The 21,180-nt window shown below is 36.5% G+C and overlaps 1 protein-coding gene across 12 annotated transcripts in view; it reads right to left on the reverse strand.

Moving 5' to 3' along the window:
- The window catches only part of Sarm (sterile alpha and armadillo motif), a 184,499-nt gene that overhangs the window by 15,191 nt on the left and 148,128 nt on the right, over positions 1–21,180 (reverse strand). For 9 of the 12 annotated variants that reach the window (XR_006883628.2, XM_046629748.2, XM_046629757.2 and 6 more), the window contains 2 exons: positions 3,859–4,014; positions 273–493 (listed from right to left, as the gene is read on the reverse strand). Coding sequence is in view for 11 of the 12 variants with exons in the window: in XM_046629748.2 (XP_046485704.1) it covers positions 273–493; positions 3,859–4,014 (377 nt within the window). In the remaining variant the exon portion in view is untranslated. Of the gene's footprint in view, positions 1–272; positions 494–3,858; positions 4,015–6,583; positions 6,758–16,811; positions 17,134–21,180 lie in introns of those variants that run through there. The other 3 variants (XM_046629754.2, XM_046629749.2, XM_046629758.2) reach the window with 3 other exon arrangements.

The following is a 21,180-nucleotide window of genomic DNA, read 5'->3' on the forward strand; positions in this document are numbered from 1 at the left end:
GTCCCTTGAACTTAGTACGAACTGTAATCATACCGATATTTCGAAAACTCGACTCGTTCAGAGTGTACGCATCAATCTAGAAGGATTCAACGGATTGGTCGAATATCATGGTATACCTTCATACCTTCATATGTATTCTCAAAAAGGTATACCCAGGTTTCATTCACTATTGATAAATTCGGCACCCACTTGAGTTTCTTGAGAGAAGAATGCTTGGGTTAAGCCTGACCCGAACTTAGCGTAATAATTTATGCAGATGACACTCGACTGACCTGTCCACGAGGTTTTCCATGCTGCTTCGAAGTCGCTGAGAGAAGTTCGATGACATGTTTTTCATCTCTGTGATGCCGCGTTTGAGCTCGTTCAGTCCGTCCTTAACTTTGACGTTGCTGGCATTCGACATCTCCCTCGACGAGGAGGAAGTGAGGATCCTCTGCGAGGTCTGCTGAGCAACTCTGCTCGACGTGCTCGTCTGACTCTGGTTCGTGAGCATCTAGTGTGGGCCAAGAAGAGAGAGGGTATATTAGAACTTAGGGCATGAGTCACGTCCCACTGGTCGAATACACGTCACGCCGTTTTAGCGTTGTCCTCGAATTTTGGAAGATGTCCAATAAACGAACGGTGAAAACATTTCGGTATAAATTGTCTAATCGGTTTCAAGATTCGCGGGAAAGTCGCTACGCTATTTGACCGTTGAGTCTGAACCTTCTTATAGGAATAAACGTGTGTTTCAATTTTTCAATGCTCAAATTGCTCTCGCCGCTCAGGCAGAGATTCGTCGAAAGGCCGTTTCAAGGCTTTGGACTTTTCGGTGTATACGTGTAACGTGTAAGTACGTACACCTTTATACGGAACTGAATTGTGGGCGGGAAATTCTACGCACCGCGATTATTATACATATATTTATCGTTGCGCAATTGTTACATAGTCTTGAATTATTTATAGGCACGATTTTACCTGTGCTTAATTTTACTCGTTATAATTGTAAGAAGAAAACTGTAGGATCCTCAGAAACTGTCTTTTCTCGTAAGCCGGATCTTCGTGAAATTCAAATTCCTTTCATAAACACCACATCGTTTACCAACAATATTATGTACTTCGTTTTCGCAAAGTTTCTGCAAATTGCAAGCAGGAGTTATTCTCGTTTCAATTCATAGAAGCTCTATTATTCAGTGATAAAAAGTACCTTGCAATTATTTTATTACATAACGAACACGTGAATTTTTCTCTACAATTTTATTTACTTTTCAAAGAGTCAATCCCCACATGAATGCAAAAGATTCGTTTTTGTCCTGAAATCAAATTCGAATCAAAAATCGAGCATTTTTTTCTTTTTTTTTCTTTCCATCATTGACCGACTTCAAACGGGATCTTATGAATGAAAATCCGACCATTTATATCGCTAGGTTTTAAAAACCCGATCATAATAACAAAGATTAAGCAAAATTTGTAAATAAAAGCATAAAATGAAAAACACGCACAGACAGATAATCAAACTAGTCGGAAGGTCTTAAGTGTGCAGATCCAAAAATACTGGACGTTTCATCCGAGGCTAGGCGCCAGTAATGCGGACTTCATCATGAGGGTGTCAGGGAAATTCGGTGTACAAGCGGTATTTTGATTTTGAGAATTCCCTGCGGTGACGTTTGTTTATTTTTGGATGCTCTGTCACGTTATAACGGAACGCACGTGGAGGAGTTGAAAACGCGTGCGATGAAAGAAACAAAATATATCAACGATCTTCTTTTTCGTAGGTACTGGATTTTGTAGTTTTTTTATTTTTTGTACTTTTGGAGGAATGGAAATATTGATTTAAAATTCAAGACAGGAGGAATAGGAATTCGACAAGTAGGAAAAATTTGATGTGAACATCACTTCCTCGTGTATACATTATGTATATATACATGATGTAACGCTTTAACGTTAGTTCTAAAAGTCGCGTCCTACCGCAAGGTTGAATCACTTTCGAAAGAAGTAAGTCGTAGTTTACTGTTTGAACTTCAAGGTGAATTTTAAATACAACGATCTTCATTCAAAGAAGAATTATATGCACAACGAAAAAGCAATTAGTCAAAATTTATTGTCGAGTTAAACAGATCATTTATCACCATTGAATGATCCGCTGTATTCTCATCTGTAAAATTCCAGTCCCTCGTGTTTAAATCAATTTCAGTACAATGCAGTTACATAACGCGTTGTTTCAGGTAAAATTACAACCGAATATTCGAATAGAAGCAAAACGATCCGCTTCGTCGATTGTATAATTTTGAGAATGGAGCAAAAGTGAGCGTTATTAAAAATTAATATTCTTTTTTATTTCAAGTTGAATCATCCTCAAACGATGAAGCATAATTATTTTCCTCCACATTCGTCACATCGTAAATTTAATTAGAAAGTTTGCACAATAATACGATAATAACATGTAAATAATCAAGAGATAGATAAATAATCATAAGAGCACTATGATATTTCGGTCGTGGATTATAATTCAAGTAATCACTGAACTCGGCAATGCACGGATCACTTCTATTTCACAAGTAACAATAACAGTGAATCAATCATGTCTCGGTATCTCGCTAGACTCTCCGTCGGTCCGATTAACCGGCCACTTCTAAACCACTCGATCGTTTACCAGGGCTTATCTAATTGCGCAATTCTAATTCAATCGATTATACCCGCGCGTTATAATTATGTGGTTTCAGACGCTCTAGCAACACCGCTTATAGGGGAGGGGACCGAACGCGAGTGCGAACAGCGCCACCAGTGGCCAAATTTGTCCCTATCGACGGGACTTGCACAAACGTTGCCGTATGGCGGTTATCTCTAATCATTTTTCCGAAAATACCAATATTTCTACCGAAAAGATGCATCCTTACGGTGTAAAAAAAGTGAAGGTTAATTGTTGCGCTATCGGTTGTTATAATTGTACAGAAATATTGCGTAGATACGGAAGTTTATGATTGGCTGTACCATTGGCGTAGACAGGTGAAAATTCCCTTTGTTTGGGTTGAATACGATCGATCTAGCGCCGTTGTCAATTTCGCGTACGATTTCTATGCACACAAGTATTGAGAGATTTGAAAACTGTGTGTAATTGTAGAAAGCCTATCGAGTTTGAAATTTTTCAAAAGAGTAAATATAAAAACACAATAAAAATTGTTTTAATCTTTGTTGATCGATGCCTTTGAATTACGTTATTTTATGCGTATAACGCAATGGAAATAAATAATTCATTGACTTTCGCTAATTTGACAATGACGGAAATTCCGTACTTTTGGCAGTCAGGTAAGTACACATCTTTCATCGCGTCATACAAAAATATAAATCTGTTACGTTACGACTTCTCGTCTGCACTTCTTCGTCTCCACCTTAAACTTCTGTTCGCCTTTGGCGCGACGTAAGACGTAACAGATCGCGTGCCAGAGACAAGGTTATGCCAAGAAAGCTCGTATTATTAAGCTCTCGAGCTATTATAAACATTCTCTCTTTTTTTCCCTGCTTTTTTTAATTCCTTCTTTTCTCAGCTTCGGTCATTAGTAGTCACGCTAAAATCACGAGGTTCGGGAAAATAATTTTTTTCTCCCTTTCCTTTTTTTTTTTAAAATCTTTTAACCCTTTCAGTCACACATTTTTCCACTCAATGTTTTGTTACTCGTAGCTTTTTGTGGTCGCTGATTACGAATCCGATGTCAGAATTTGATCATTTCTGCATCAAACATGGCGGATCCAATATGGTGGACGTAAAATCGAAAAAAGAAAACTAACAAAATTCGACGATTCTGGCCAAAAGTTGTTGCTTCCATACTTTAATATAGTCATACGATGTAACAAAGATCATTTCAAGTTATTTTTATATACCTGTGAGGATGTCGTGACTTGCGGATGATGAGAGTGAGTCGAGACGTGGGTATGATGTCCCGTTCTTCCCGAGATGAGATCTCGCTTTTTCTGCAGATTCTCAATGACGGTATGCATGTCCCCATTTTCGCCACCCTCCACTGGGAACTCGGACATCTGTAAGCAAATTGTGGAAAAAATAAGAATGCGATGCGAAGGGAAGACAAAGCAAATCCGCAAGATTTTACGTATCCCTAAGTATGTGAATAATATAATTAAAATGTATCGAGATTAAATGAATGCGTTGTATTTTTTATTTCAGATTTCGAAAGTACAATAAATGCTCGGCAATGATTCGACTGTACGATATCAAAATTTCACGTAATTGAATCAAATTTTTAATGGTGATCGCATAATGCTGCATGTGACATTTCCCGTCCCTTATTTTTTCATTTTTATCGCAACGATCACTCGCTACCTTGAAAGATTTTGTAAAATGGAAATTAGTCTGTAATAAATAATTATGGTCGAACGAATAAACGAACGGACATATTATTTGACTAATGGACTCTGGCTGTTTGAGCTACAGCGATTTTTTCGTTCGAATGGCATGCATGAGGTTTCTTCCTTGATCGCGGTCTGCATTGCAAATCAGTCCGCATGCACGTGTGCATGAAAAAGTATGAGAAGAAAAAAGAGAAAGGAAAAAAATAAGATAAGGAAAAGAGATAAAAAGTCTGCGGTGATTTAATAATAGACTTTGTTATACCCTTCGAATTTCAACGCGGTTGCCGATCACAGGAATGAAAACAAAAAAAAAGAAAAAAAGTGGGCTGGATGAAAAAATGATAAAATCTGGCTGAATTTGTTTAACTCGAGTATTAAAGTCATGAAAAATAATATCGAAAACGCTTTGCCGCATTTTTCTGGTTCATTTCAAAACCGCGTATATTTTTCGACGTGTAATGTATAATGTACAATTGTTTCATCGATTACCCGAATCAAAAAATTTCTCCTACATATTCAAATACATTCCGTTTACACTGAGGGTTTTTTTAATAATATTTTTTTTTTTCCAATCTCGTGCGCCGATTCATTTCATTCAATCTTACAACTAACCAACAGCTATAGCGTGTTATATTATATACGCATTATGCGATGCATCGCAGCCTTGTAAATTTATTGATTCTTCAATATCAGACCAACATATTACGGCTGCTGTGTAGTATCACTGTTCCCAATATACATGCGACTTATATTCAACCAGCAAGAACAATAAAACTTTCGGTTGTAGGTATTATTATATACGGGATTGCTAAACTATCGGTAATCATTCCGCGTTATATATCACTGCACGTAAATATCATTAATTTTTGTTGCAAAACGGTGTTTATCGTCCTCAATTACCACAGACGGACCAGAAATAATCATTTCTTTATTCAGCCAAAACACCAATGAATCATTAAATCATTGTACAACGCGCAATGTGTGTTACATATGTTCGATGATTGTACACCAGGTGAAATTGACCAAAAACTTGATTTAAAAAAGAAAAGAATAATACAATTGAAGCAGATATGCATGTAGGAACAATTCTCGTCGGAAACGTTCAACGCTAAATTTTTGCGAATAGATAATATTGAAAGAGATTTTAAAATCTCTGGAAACTGACTAAATTCATTTTCGGAATTAAGAATCAAAACGATTGAAAATGGGCGCCATTCGGTTTTGGTGCGTAGAGGGAACATTTTTTAAAAGTTTATTCCGAGTTTCCAAAATTTCTTTTTCGACAACGGAATTTCACTCTCTTCAACTCTCTTTCGGACAACAGTCGCATAGGAATCACGATCTACGAAATTTCGCTATATCATCTGCAACATTTATAGATCCCTAGAGTCAAAGTAAAATCAATTATATTTGTATATGTACATGAATAGGATCAATCGCTGCTTCACTCTCAGATCTCACTCGGTTTTATTCTAATTGTAACAAACTTGCAAATCAAAGAACTGTAAAGAATAATTCTTTGAATCGTGCTAAAGGAAAGTTGAAAATTAATCGAATATTTAAAAATAACCGAAGTTTACGTTACGGAAAAAAATTAACGTAAATAACAATTGCAGTAATACAATTGTATAAATTCAACATTCGTTCGCAGACGAAACTTATTTTTTGGATTTACGTATAAGAACTTTGAATTGTTCGTTTATTTTATATTGTTCAACAGCGTGAAATCCAGTTCAAAATCGAAGCAAAATATGTGATCAAAAAAACGGTTGAAGTTCGCTTGAAAATCGACGAGTTCAAAAATTGGTGAATCAAATGTTGACCGACTTAAACAAAGTATCGTTTCATTGATGTATCTAGACAAGTGTAATAGCTCTTTATCTATCTCTGTATGAAAATACTTCATGGAAAGAGTAAGAATTCCTTCTCGCGCGTTCATTAGAGCTGCTTCACAAGAGCGTTTCAAGCACCCTGAAAATAAGTCGGTATGTTCCATTAGCGTGAGGATACTGAAAATAGACTGGCTCATTCCCTTTTTTTCTCTCTCTCTCTCTTATTTCCTCGATATCTCGAAAGGGGGAAAAAAGAGAAAGACCGACTGCAATCTCGGGAGAAGAATCGAACTCGAATAATAAAGACTTGAGTCGGATAAAGAGGTAAAAGAAACTGAAGATAGGCGAAGAGATACGGGATTTCTATAAACACAGATAAATGCTCACACGTTTAAAGCTCAACTCACGTCAATGCGCATCTATGCTTCTTCTCTTCACACACGTTCGCCTTTTTATGATACGTGTATATTTATATATCATACGTTATACACAAGAATATTAAATAGAAAACCATGTGTTACGTATAAACTATTCTCACACGTTCGCGAAAATTCACTTTCGTATCCGTCGAAACAACAAAGATAAGAAAAAAAAAAAAAGCAATAACCAAAACTCAATTATTTGCCGTATAAAAGTTGTCAGGATATTTCAGCACATCGTGTGAGATTTTTTATTTTTTTTTTCTAACGAACCGAACGTAAGTTTTAACAACGAAAGCACTGAAACTCTTTACGTAATGCGTGACGATCGTAGCGCGGTTCGTCGGTTCGCTTCGGCGTGGCACGCGTGTTTCAACTTTGTTGCGGCGCGCTTCTCGCGCGGTTTCGAGAATAACCGGGATTTCCCGAATTCGACTTACTCCTTTTCAGGAGCTTTCAGACTGTGCCGGTGACACGGGATTCGCAATTCAAGTAGTGACGGCCCGTGACCAGCAGCCAGACACCGGCGCGGCTGGCACAAAGAACGCGTCACTCTCTCGGTTGCTCGTGAACGAAGTAGCGACAGACAGTCGGTGTCAGACTGGCGGAACCGCGACGCTGGCGCCGCGACGCCGTCGCGACGACCTCGCCAAGTTCCGCCCCCCGCCCCTCGACCTGGCTGGCAGCTTTCACTCACAATGAAACCAACAACGGGCGAAGCACGCTTTGCTGCCACTTTTTAATCGGGGTGTCGAGCAACGACGCGGGGACTCGAAAATTTTCCTATTTTTCCTGACTATTTTGTAAAAATTTCCCTGTTTTCCAGCTACTGAATATTACAGTTGCTTAAAATGGTAATCTTTGTTAAATATGTATGATACTTGTTGTAAGTAATATGCTCGCAGATCAACATGAATTTCCGAATCGGTTGGATCTCTAGAGAAAAAAGGATCGAGCATCCAAATAAATTGCTTGAGGGGCTGTCGAGTTTGATTTTGTTTTTTTTTTCTTCTTTAATTGATTTTTCAACTTTCAGTAACACTTGAAAGTCAAAAACGCGATTTTCGCCAAAGAAAAATTGGTAAATTTATTAACCCTTAGCGGCCACACGGGGTAACTAATTACCCCAGGCTCAGAAAAAGAAATGAAATTATTAACCCCTCGAGTAATTTTGCAAAATGAATATACTTTTTGAATGATCGGCGGATAGCGTTTTTTTTTTTTTATGGCAGTGGTATATGTTGTGCGTAAAATCCTAAAATTTTAGCCCTTAATATTGAGAAAAATGGCGGAGTAATGAATTTTTTTTCTGAAAAAAGCCATTTTTTCTGAATTTTCACACATACGACCAGTTTTTAGTACGCCATCTATAAATTGACCGATAAAAATCATTAGAAATATTGAAGAACTCTTCAACGAACATGAAACACTCGGTTAGAAGTCTTGAAACACCCATATACATGTCTTGTACAACTAGTTTTTTCAGCGTGAGGTAATGAGTTACCCCATGTGGCCGCTAAGGGTTAATGTAAAATCGAAAATAACAACAAATTAAAACAAAAAAAAATAAATAAAACTCGACAGCCTTACATTGGGAAACTCATAAAGTGATAAAATAAATTTTATTTTTTGATTTCCTATGACCCAGTGATGAGTTACAACCGTCACCGCAAAACAACTATTTTTTCGAGACGTCTCCGGAGATTTGCTGCCAACGGCTCAAGTTTTTAATATTTTTCACTGAAATTTTCAGAAAATATTCTCGAAATGTTACTCTACGATACTGTAATCGGTTAATTTCAAATAGATTGCCTGTACGTTGTAAAAAAAATTTTTAAGAAGGTGTCCTTTTTGTTTCACAGAATTAATGATACCCGACAGCCTCCCCCCCCCCCTTAAGACATGTAAGAGATGCGGTGAGGAAATTGGGGCGAAAAAAGGAAAAATTTTTAAGTAGCTTATACTTGTTAATAATATAACTACGTGACTTATTATATAATATTTCGAAGATATGATTTTAATGTGAAGTCAGTTGAGTAAGGGTTCTTATTATTAGATCTAGGACGAAATTTTACGCAAGTTCAATTTGATGAACAAACTTCCGGTCGCCTGTATCAAATTCACGTATACTTACCGCATTTTCAAGGACAATTTCAAATTCCCGTATCATTCGTAGGAAAAACAAAAATGACGGACGATGTTAAATTGCAGAGACAAAGTTTGATTTTACTGGATTCAATTTGGATGAGTAACTGCAAGTCGAATCTTGAAAATTATAGTCGACCGAAGTTAAAAGGATTACAATTTTTATTCAAGTAACAAATTCACAAAATTCGGTTCGTCTACGTTGTTACAAAAAGCGACAAGTTCGACATTTAAAATAACAGCAACTGCAGGACCGCATTTCGTGTATCGGAGTTATAATTTAAAAAAAAACCAGTGGCTAGACACCGCGTTTAAAATGGCAGATGCATTTTTTCTTTCGTGTTTCCTTTTTCCTCATTCTTAAAATGAATGTGAAACAGAAAATGTGATACAAAAAAAAAGGGTGATTTTTGTATTGCATCAATTGCCGACCACCTTGTTGACCAATCTTATCACAATATCGTACGAATGATGTTGATCATTACTTTATTTATCCATGTTTTGTAAGCCGGGTATCGATTTCAGTGTTATAGATGACGAGAGGGAAGAATAGAAAGAATAAGGAAACATAAGAAGTTAATAATATACGCCCAGGCTGCACGTACGTCGTTAATCACACTCCGCGACCATCGATTGAATTCAATCAATTTATTCTCCTGTCAATCAGTAATTCTCATATGATTTAATCGAGCGCGTTCGGTTTTACCAGAAAAATCTTCGTAATCAGGCAATTGTTCATGTCCATCACGTACATTTGTGTGTTTTTTCGATATTTTTTAGCAGAGAAGAATCAAAGTTTGTTTATGAATGTGTCGGGGATCTCAACAATTGATCAAATTCGACACTCCCGAATATCAAAATGAAAAAGTGAGTAAGCAGAATGATTATATACGCACGATTGCAACAATTTTACCTCGTTCACTATCATACTTTTTTTACTCTCACAATCCACCGCAGTATTCTGCGGAAGTATGGGAAAACGGAAACACCGCAGGTCTTGATAAATTTATATTATGAACAGGAAAATTATGCGTCTCGTTATACGTACAGAAAAACCTGCACTTCTTATTTATATTATGTGTGAACTTAAATATTCATATTTTTACCGTTAAATGAATGCTTATTCGTTTCAAAAAGGAAATATCTTATATCATTTTCTCAGATAACGACGTGCGGAGAAAATCCAGAATCATGCATAATGTTTGCTGTAAATATAAGCTGTCCTCGTTTCAAGAAAGCCTTGTTGAGAATATTATGGGAAGAAATTATATCGCACAATCTTTCAACTGCCAAATAAAATATCTAGGCATATAAAAAATTATACAATTAGAAGTAACGTAGAAAGGCACGTATTTGTTTAAATTACGTTCTGTTTTTACATCGATAAAATTTCAATAACTTCTAAACGAACCAATGCCTTGGATATTTTTTCACAACTATTATGACAAACTTCTACGATCGCTGTCGTCGATAAGAATTCCACAAATTCGCATTGTCGTTTTGATATTTATGACTGTATGCATCGTATATGTCTCTCATATACACGAGCTGCATGAATGGCATTCCAATTGTACTTCTTCGCTTGTTGGTTATACATTTAAAACAATTGAGAACAGAAAATGTCACAGCGCAAGCTCTGGATGAGACAGGCTGCACCCAATTTTGGTAAACAAGAAACTTGCATTATGCCCCCGAGAAGCTTAACAATAAGACCCATTTGTGTATAATAAAAGAACGGACTGCAGACGGCTGCTGGAGAAATAAGGAAAGCGAAACGAGAATGAGCAGAAATAAAGGTGGGAAAAGAAAAAGGATTCCAATATCGTGGAATGGAAAAATTCATCCAAGGCTGTTGTTTTTTTCCTTTCTACACAAATTTATTACCTCTTTTATTAACAGTCTGCAAACTGTCGAGTTCGAATTTTCGTCACTCCTCGATCGATCTTCGTTGAATATCGATCTCATTATCGAATTTATACCGCGATTGACACGCTAGTCGAAGAAACGAGTTTGCAAAATAAGATGGAGTGAACAAAAGGCTGAGGAATGTTGCGCGACGAGTGCAGAGATCCGAGGAGGGTGACACCAACGTCAAGGAACAAAAAAGCGCATTTTTTATACTTATTGTTATCTGTTTTCTTTTTATTTCTTCTTTGTTTATTGCAGCAAAAGAGTCGGGATGCGCGTCGCCGTGTGTCACACACACCATCGTCGACACACAACGTGTAAGCTGCGCCTCTATATAGCTTGCAGGAATTTTACTTGTGGCAATTTTTTGTCCCGGCATCGTAAATAAGTATAAACGCGTCACATCCACCACCTGCGTTGAATCAGGATCACGAGAATTTACATTTATTTACACTACAGTCGTGTATACTTTTTTGCAACACCTGCATGGAAAGTTCATTTTTATGCACCATTTACAAGCACCGAAAGTAGTCTTTTATACACATGTGTGGGAAAAACTTTTGCGCATTGCTAGCGGAGTGAGAAAAAAACGTTCGCACATTGCCGGCGGTATAAGATAAACCTTCGCACATTGCTATCGGTGTGCGAAAAAGACGGTCGCGCTTTTATCCACAGTTGCACATTTCGCAAACAGCTGCACTAGCGCCACCGACGGAATAGTTTGTCGCTCTTTGCCGTGCTCGACATCGTCACTGAACAGACATCGTGCCGTGGTTTCGTGTAAATATAATCGTGTATGTCGGACTTTCCATTACAGGTGTAGCAAAAAATAGAGTTCGATACACGCGCGAAAGTTGGCAATGCCTATCTCGCGTGAATGCGCCACACTCGCCTTTCGACTCGTCTCTGGGCTCGTGCTGCGCCTTCACGCTTGTGCGGGCATTGCCACCTTCGCGCACTAGTATCGAAAAATACTATTTCAAAGTGGCCTGATCACATTCGTTCGGATTGTGTAACCGAATAAATCGAGAAAGCCAAAGTGAGCTTAATTTATCGAATTAGAGGTTTCTAAAAGTCTGGAGAAAATCGTTATCATCGATATTATTTATATTAATTTGTGAGAGACGGTTCAACCAATTTGAAACTCCCGCGTTCGAACCCTCAATGACGTCACGCGTCACTGACCAATGTAACGAAATTTCAGTTACGAGTACACGAGAATTGAACTGTTGCAGGTTACAATTCAAACGTTCGGAAGTATAACCAAAGTGCGATTGATTTTAGCTTGTTAGTTATAGAACAATATATTTTAGTTCATCTTTTCGACCCTGCTGCATAAGTTTTGCTGAGAGATGACAAGTGTAATTATCATAAAACGGATATTATGGTTGAAGAAGAAGAACAGTTTCATTTTCCAACGTTCACGTGCTTATGACTTTTATCTATGTTTATGCTCTGATTGTCGGTACGTAGGAGTATACCGTATATAATTATTTATTATATAAGGTATGCGAACACAATACACGTCAACAAGTCTACTGCATTCCTACGGTTCACCGCCTAAGCCGCAAACCGCAATTTAACGCGACTTACCGTGAGATGCATTTATCTGTGATTTGGTTGGCTGTGATAAATGAAAATAAAAAGAAACTAACCACGAATCGCTCATCAACTTGTGGTTGTGACATTATCACATAGTTGTCAGGCCAATTTAAGCGCAAACGTATGCATACACCCATATAGACGCAGTTATATGTATACTTCCAGCTAACCTATTTCCGTCGTTTATAATACAATACGGCTGGCGAGAGATAATCTCTGATATGTAATAATAAGCGATTCTTCTACAGGAAGAGAATAAAAGAGTGTATTTTATTCAAAACTGCAGGAAAAGGGGGACACATCCCATTGTAAAATACAGAATTCACACTAGAAACAGTGAAAATCACTGTATGCAGAATGAAATCTGTTAAATTTATAGAAAAAAAAATATAATTAACATGGGTATTTTTGACCAAAAACCTCGTTCCTCTTTTCCTGCAGTTTTGAGTAAAATCTGCTCTTTTTCGTCTCTCGGTCTAAACGTGTGAGAAATATGTTTTTTTTTTTTTATCTTCACCCGTGCAGTGTGAATCATGAATCTCTTTCTCTGATTTATCATTTTCTTTTACTCGATTGTTCTAACGCGGGATTCTGCAAATCGTTAAACAATAATAGAGTCAAGAATGTTGATGACGTGTCGTTATATAATTCATACTAACTGTAGTGAGTACTTATAATTACATTGAAAAATAATATTTCAAGAAATTACCCACAACATAATTATCATTCCGAAGATTAAATCATGTAACATCCGTATATGGCGAATTGCTGTTAAAATAGTCAGCACGCAATAATAAGAAATTCAATTGATGTGTTAATTTTCAAAGTTGTGATAATTCAGTTAATTTTTCCAAATAACGATAAAAAGTTTGCAATCAGTTCATTTGATTCAAAAATATCAAACAATCATCGTCGTAATTGAATCACTTAAGCGAAATCAATCTTCAATTTCTACTATAAACTATTCACTTAAACTTGATTCAATTAAATGTGTCCCGTAACGATTCGCGGTATTTTCCGCGGACGAAAATTAGTACTCGCGTAATCTTGCGTAGTAGAGTGTGTGTGTGTGTGAGAGAGAGAGAAATGAGAGATAGATAGAAAGAAAGAGAAGGAGAAGGAGCCCTTGCATGAATGACACCCACGACAACTGTATAAGCCCACCGTAGTACGCCACATGTGTTCGCACACTCGTCATAAGTTAACTCGAGCTATTGTACACATAGGTGTATCTATATTGTATTATACGTCTATATACACGCGGACGCAACGAAGTAAAACGTAGTATATACATTTCCAAGCTTGGCATGTAACGCTGGCACGCATGACGTCACTGATATCGTAACGACGACGCGAGCGCCGCGCGGCGTCACGTTTTCGAATCATAATTGAAGGTCAGCACACTTATTGCATAGTTCATGGAATTGATTGATGGTTCAAGAATGCTAAAGTTGTCGAACTACGGTTCGTCCGTCCCTTTTACAGGCAACGGAGTTTCAAATTTCCCGCGTCTTTGGTTCAGAAAAAGTTGATGAATCGGACGAACGATGACTGTGAAAAATCAAACTATTTTCAAAGATTTATATATATAGGTATATGTATACGTTTTAGATTTTTTTATTAATGCAAAAGAGTGAGTGATAATAGATACAATATCTAATACACTATATATTATTTGTGAAGGGTCTATTTAATCAGCACCGTCAGAAATCCGATAATGACGCGATATTTACAACATCGATGGCGTCACGATTCAGGCGATTTGATTAGGCTCGATAATTCGAATTTCTTCGTATTCGCAATCACCCAATTTGGCTTGGATCCGGTAGAATAAAAGACTAAAAAACGATAAATACGATTCCTCGAATACCGATGTCAGGAATGACGTAATTCGTCGAAATAGTTAGATCACGTAATTTAATTAACCTGACCGAGAAGTCGATTTTCACGGTTATTTTCTCGCATGTAATTAATTCTTTCGAAAATGTGAGATAACGGACAAGATACGATGCAACCGGTATTTATAAACAAACCGCGCGGTTGCGCATGATAATTCAACGGTGACGTATACACGTCGAAGCCGCGTGGCGGTTAGTCATCGCGAATTAAATTTCATACATCATTCGTCCCGTACGAAGAGACACACACACACACATACAGACATAAGCCGGACTACTCAAAACCTGATCAGTTCCATTGAGGAATGACGTAATTGGATAACGACGACTCGCTCGGTCAAAGAGGTCGCACACGCGATCAGAGATGACACCGAGTACTCTGATCGCTCTTTAACGGTGATGTCATATCTCCTGATATCTGTAGGCTTGTAGTAACTCGGTGACGTATTTTCTCGGTATTATATTCCTGCTTCCCTGAACAATTTGTAACTCCGGTTACAACATAACCTAGCCTGATAGTTTTAAATCGCTTTTAAATCGGTTCTTTGAAATCCTAAAAACTTTCGGGATGCGTTAAAATTGCGATTTCGATCGAGCGATCGATCGGTATACAATACGGCTCGTAATATATGAGTATAGAGTATTATAGACGTAATTGCGGTCACATGACGACTCGGATGCATTCCAGTTACTACGTCACTGCTGATCGCATGAGCGACTCTGTCGGTATAACAGTACTTGTTTTTGCCATTCGATAAGATAGATGAATGAACTTGCAATTGGAGAGGAGGGTTCTCAATTTGTGATCGTATTAAACAACGACGAATATTTTTCGCAACCTCGTGTAAATTTATTGAAAAAAAAAAAAAAAGAAACTCATTGTAGAAATGACTGATTACAACTTCGGTTTGATTTATCTCCGAAATTCGAAAGAATAAGCTCCGAGTTCGTAAAATTGTTCAGAATTTCTTTATTGCAGTGAAAAATAAAACTGCAATGTAGCCGAATATGACTCTTGGATCGTGCAGATATGATCTATCTTTGTCGAAAAATATTGTGTGATTTATGAGTTTAATTATGTACAATATGTATTACGGTACGCTTTTTTGTTTTTTTTTTTTTTAATTGCCAGGATGTTTCTCCTCAATTTTAAACCTCGATGACATGATAAATTTTTCTCAAAATGGCAGAGCTGAAATTTTCATTTTCTGGTTTATCATCAAGCATTTTGCGCCTCTGAAAATCATTTCCGGTGTTTGCGCGGGTATCTGCATAATCTGCGGAGTCTAAAATAACTCAGGTTGCGCAAATAAACGTTCAAATTTACACGGCTGTGTAGTTGCTTGACGGGTTTTACTACGCGGATCGAAGCGATTCCTATCTGGCTTATAAAACGCAGATTGAACTTTGAGCGTACACGTTGAAACCTCCACGAATCCTTCTTATGTATAACACGATACATATCTCTGCGTAGATTTGATCGATTATCGGTTTGTGATTCAAAATCAATTTGTGTTTACCATTTTCTACAGCCTATGCCAGCTTCTTCAGAATAACAATAACGAATAGCGAAAAAAGGTCCCGATACAAATTTCATGTACACGTGTCAGTGTAACTATAAACCAGCATTTACAAAAAAAAAAAAATACATTGATAAAATTTACTACTTGTCCTATTTAATTTAACGTATTTATAATATCCCGGTCATTACGTTGCTAAACTAATATTGCCATAGTTATTGGTTTAACATTGCCTGCTAATTTACTGCGAAAACTTTCCGGCATTCTAAATTGATATGTTTGTAAGAACGAGACATTTTTTTGTTTTGCAGAATTATTAGTCAAGCAAATTTTGTACTCAAAGAACGAACGAAAGAAAAGAAATAAAAAAAAAAAAAACAATATTCAATTCGCATTGTACATATAAAACAAATATTAAGATCGGTATGCATCTCATGTACGAAATTGCGTTGTAAGGAAATTAAATAAGGTTGTTAATTATTTATTGCAGCACGTTACGAATGTAAATTGTGTTGAAACAAAAGTCAAAGTAATATAAACGCACGCGATATAATATCCACGTATGATAATGTAATAATATGCGGAAGAAAAAGATGCAAGCAAGGATAAAATGAGAAAGGGAAAACCGGATCGTTCGTATCTACCCACGTTAAAATCCTTATGCGTGCTGTTGCAAATATAAAAAGGGGCGTGAGCATTATACCTCCGCCTCACTCGACCACAAAACTCGAGTCTTCCTCTTATTGTCAAGTTATAATTAGTTACATGTAATATTGCGAGACTTGCGCAATTTTTGCCAAATTTTACGCAACTTTCAACAAAATTCTTTTCGTCCCTGAATTTCACTAGATTATCGATTAATGATTGTTCACGAATATCGTACGATCGAGTTTCACTTTGTGGTGTAATAATTTAAAAGCGAATTTAAATTTTTTTTCTACAAATACGCACGTACTTGATTATTACCAGATTTTATAACTATACTCAAGTAAGAATAATTTCATTTGTACAAACATCAAGCGACACATTTGTTTCGATGACACGTTTAAACAGAGTTTTTCAACGATACGTCTGAGGAAAACTAAAATTAATGAATGTGATAAAAAATTATTAAATAAAAAGTGAATCTTCAAAGTTACGTACTTTTCTTCTTACCGATTTGAGAAATGCACCTCTGCCTTTGTACATGCTGCTACGATACTGATATCCACTAGTATGCAGCATGTTTAATCCCCGATCGACACTCATTCATGTATCCTGTTCGTCACAATTTTTAAAACAACAATTTCCTCTCTCCGTCTTCGGAAATTTTCTAAACTTCAACTTTCTTCAAGTTTGTTTTTGTTTGTTTTTTTTTTTTTTTTTTTTTACCTCTGAATTTTTCTTGCACTCAGTCTTTGTTTTTAATCACTGTCACACGTAATATACGTAAACATATAACAACGCGAATTGAGAACTTGACATATTTAAATGGAGAAACTCAACCTGTGAAGAATTATCAACAAAATGGTTTAAATAAACTAATTTGGTAAATAATACACGTATGTTTATTATACGCACGCGACGATATTTCTAGAACAGATAAAAAAAATACATGGCAACTGTTTTTGTTTTCGCGATAAATAATCGGAAGAAAAACCGCGACAACGAACGGCTCGCGAATTATTGGCCAGAATGCGAAACGTTATCAGGCTGACGAGGTGGCGTCTGGTGTATATTATATAGGTGTAACCCACCCACGATTTCCTCAAGGTTGAATATTGTCTTTTATAATCACTGATAGCGTTACGACTTATCGCGGATAGTCAACCGCTTGATGATCAGGCGAGCTTGATTCGCGAATAAAAATAAGGAAAGAAATCCCAAAAGCTGTCGCGAAATTATCGAAATCAAAATGTGCTTAAAAGAAAACAAATTGAAAAGGGATTGTTAAATTGGGGGATGAAAGATATTCGATCATAAAATATCGTCTGAACGTACGAAACAGTTTTGGAATGGGAAATTGCCCGTTTAAAAGATTTTTAAATTGTTGCATACAAAAACAGAAAAAAAAGAAAAAAAAAAGCTTTATCGCTTGGTACAGAAACGAAATTTTTGTCATCGACGTTTGAATCGTCAAAAAAAAAAAAAAAAGCCACGAGCTATTCGAAGATTTAAAAATATAAATTCCCGAGTGAAAGATATTCGTATATCTATAGATATGTATGTATATATATATGTATGTATATATGAGTAAAGGCGTCGCGTCTGATATCGCGTATATGATATTTTCAACTGTCTCTCTGTGCGAGTTACATAACTCGATTCGCCAATGTGTGAAACTTATCTACGCACGTATTGCAATACACACATAAAGAATTCGGCAAGTTACGGAGCTGTAACGCAAATTGAAGTTCTAACGTCATCGTTTTATCATAAATCGAGCGTTTTTAATTTTTCCTCATCGATATAGAACGCGAAACGTGACGTTGAAACGTAACGATTTAATTATAAGCCCTTTTCGTCACGATTCTATATGCATGCATACATACATAGATTGTTCCGCGTGTGGGTAAAATGAAACACACGCATGTGTATAAATCTCTGTACACAAGTGTAATCCGCTCGGAAAGATAACGCGACATGATAGTAATAATTTCTCGAGATTCGTATGTGTACATATACATGTATATATATATATATTGCATGTGTGAAGGAAATGAGCGAGAATGACTGTTTCCGGTGAATTTTAACAATTTTTTTATACGCTGGAATCGCGAAAGATAAAACAATACGAAAAATAATGGAAGAATTTATCGAAAATTGATTTTTACCGTAGTAAAAATGTAAAATTGTCGCAATTTTGAATCAAGAATATGATAATTATTCAATTACGTTACATTAATTTACCAGAAGACTCCCTGTACATAAAAAAAAAAAAAAAAAATAAAAATTGTATCAAAAGCTGGACGAGTTTGCAAAACGGATAAACAATTTCGCGGATTAGCTAATACACAACGATTTTCCTTTTACAACGGAAAAATAGACTTTTAACCATCTTTTCAACCGATTTATCACTACGACAAGTTACAATCGGCTGCTATCACTCGGCAAGACGGTTTTTAAGTTCCCGTAGGTGTGATTTCGAAGGAAGTTGAAGCGAGGTGCACGTTTCCGGACGGAAGTCACGTGCCGTCGGTGTTATTGGTGAGTATTTAGCGTGACGCCCTGTACGGTAAGTAATTAATACAACGCTGAAACTTCCATCGAGTTTCATAGATTATACGAAATTTTGTCGGTCAGGGGAGCGGAAGGAAGAAAAAAAAAAAAGAAAAAAAACAAAAAACATTCAACCTAGTAAGACGCAAAGAATGAATTTCCTAATGACTGCAAAAGATGACGTTTTTTTTTTCCCACCTTGTTCCGCATTTACAGAAATTAGTCACAAATTTTCGGTCACTTCGACACGATTTTCAAAATTCCAGCCTCGTGAACAACGTGAAATAAATATTGAATTAATAACATCCTTTGACGTAATTCAAGACTGCGAAAAATCGTTTATATCAAAGAATATGAAATACATGTTGAACCGACTTTCAAACATCAAAGGTTTAATACCGACTCGAACCGTCAGCTGAGATTCATTAATTTATTATTGTGCGATCAAACCGATCGTTATTAAAAGCATTATAGAAGCTGTTTATTCCGAAGCCCGGAAGTCGTAGCAGCTATAAAAAAAAAGTGATTAAGAATCGTTCGAGGAACAGCAAGAGTTAATTTTTATTTATTATTGATCTTCACACTTCAAATTATGGCAATGATACATTTAACGCATTAATTATTTACAGAATAAAACGACGGATAGTGCAAAAGAAATCGAACCAAATTAGACACGAGAAACCGAAAAGTGATGAAAATTTTTCCACCTGCGATTTTCTCGTTGAAAATTAAATCACAATTACCTAATTTGATGAAAAATGAATAAAAAAAAAGCGTTAAAATTTTTCTCCAATTACTTCAGATACAGGCTTACACCAATTAAGAAACCCTCAGAGAATTTTCCAATTAGGAAAAAGGAAACGAAGAAATTGTGTCCGAATTACGTGATTTTGAAGCCTGAAGTTTTCAAGCAAAAAAAGTTCGCACTGATCGTCCGTGAAACCGACACGCGTTGATAATTAATCCGCCACGCCGTTCTGGCATTCAAATTTATAATGGTTTATCATTTAATCATGCGTTTATTAATTCCCTGCACGGATTGTATTTTTATTTACTTGTTTAAACTCTGGCTGTTTTAAAACAAATTGTTTTTTTTTTTCATTCCACCCTCGATCAATCGATAAAATCTCTTCCGTCCGTGACTCAGTTAAGTCAGTCAAGACTCAGTCATCGAGTTTCTTCAGTATCGCCAAAAATTGCCTCTACACCGAGAGTATATTTATCTGTTCCAGACATACCACGTATACATATGTACGTGACATTTAAAGCTCTGCGAGGAGATAACGCCGTGCAAACAGTAACGGTAAGAAATCTTACAGCTGGATCGTTGTTCTCCTCTTAATTATAACACAAAAACTCAGTAATCACACGCAATTATTCTCTGATTGAGTATAAAAACTGAATCTAATAAATAAATTTAAAAACAGTCTAAATTCTGTTTAAATATTGGTAGAACGTTATCGACACTCAATAAGTTCTCAGTCAGCGAATTGAAATAAAAATCTATTAATCGGTGAAATGATTTACCATATCATTGAAAAAAAAATATATTTTTTTCCTCGTTCGGTGAACAGAAAAAAAAAACACAAATAAACGAAAATTTCAATTCGTTTATCAAACTTTGCACAGCGAATTTGTTTAAATCATCACATCATCACCGATCCCGTAACACGATTATCGTAACTCTCGTTATACACTGTAACAAAACGACGTTTTTTTTTTTTTTTGGTTTCTTTTTTTTTAACGTCAAATAAATATACCGTGCATATAATACTTATGTATATGTGTATAAATAAATAAATAAATAAACAAATGATTATTCGAAATATCACGTGTATAATCGCAGAGAGAGAGAGAGAGATAGAGAGATGCGTAGGCGACCACGTCGGGCGCTGCACTGACTCCTTGATCGTTTCGACCTCAACTACAGTTGCGGAATTCCTCTCTGACGATATTGACGATGAGCGCGCAAAAAGGTGCGGCGGGGTAAGGTGGGGTAGGCGAAAATCAGCTGTTTGCCGAGTTAAACGACGCGGCGGCGACGTTATCCGATTGGTGGGGGAATTAGACGCGGAGGGGGTGGGAGAATTCGGGAATCCGCGAGTGATTCATCGCGAATCGAGGTGTAACATGTCACCGTTGGTGTCATCTCCTCTCTCTATCAGCATGTCGGATGTGTGCGCGTTAAAAGGCTATTATATTGCGCGGGCTTTAAAGTTTAACGTTGCGTATGTGTGTATGTATACATATATATATATATATATATATAAAGTGAGTGAGTAAACCGGATTTTGCGTGTAGATATATATTATTT

This window comes from Neodiprion pinetum, chromosome 5, assembly GCF_021155775.2.
Source record: "Neodiprion pinetum isolate iyNeoPine1 chromosome 5, iyNeoPine1.2, whole genome shotgun sequence".
Lineage (NCBI taxonomy): Eukaryota > Metazoa > Arthropoda > Insecta > Hymenoptera > Diprionidae > Neodiprion > Neodiprion pinetum.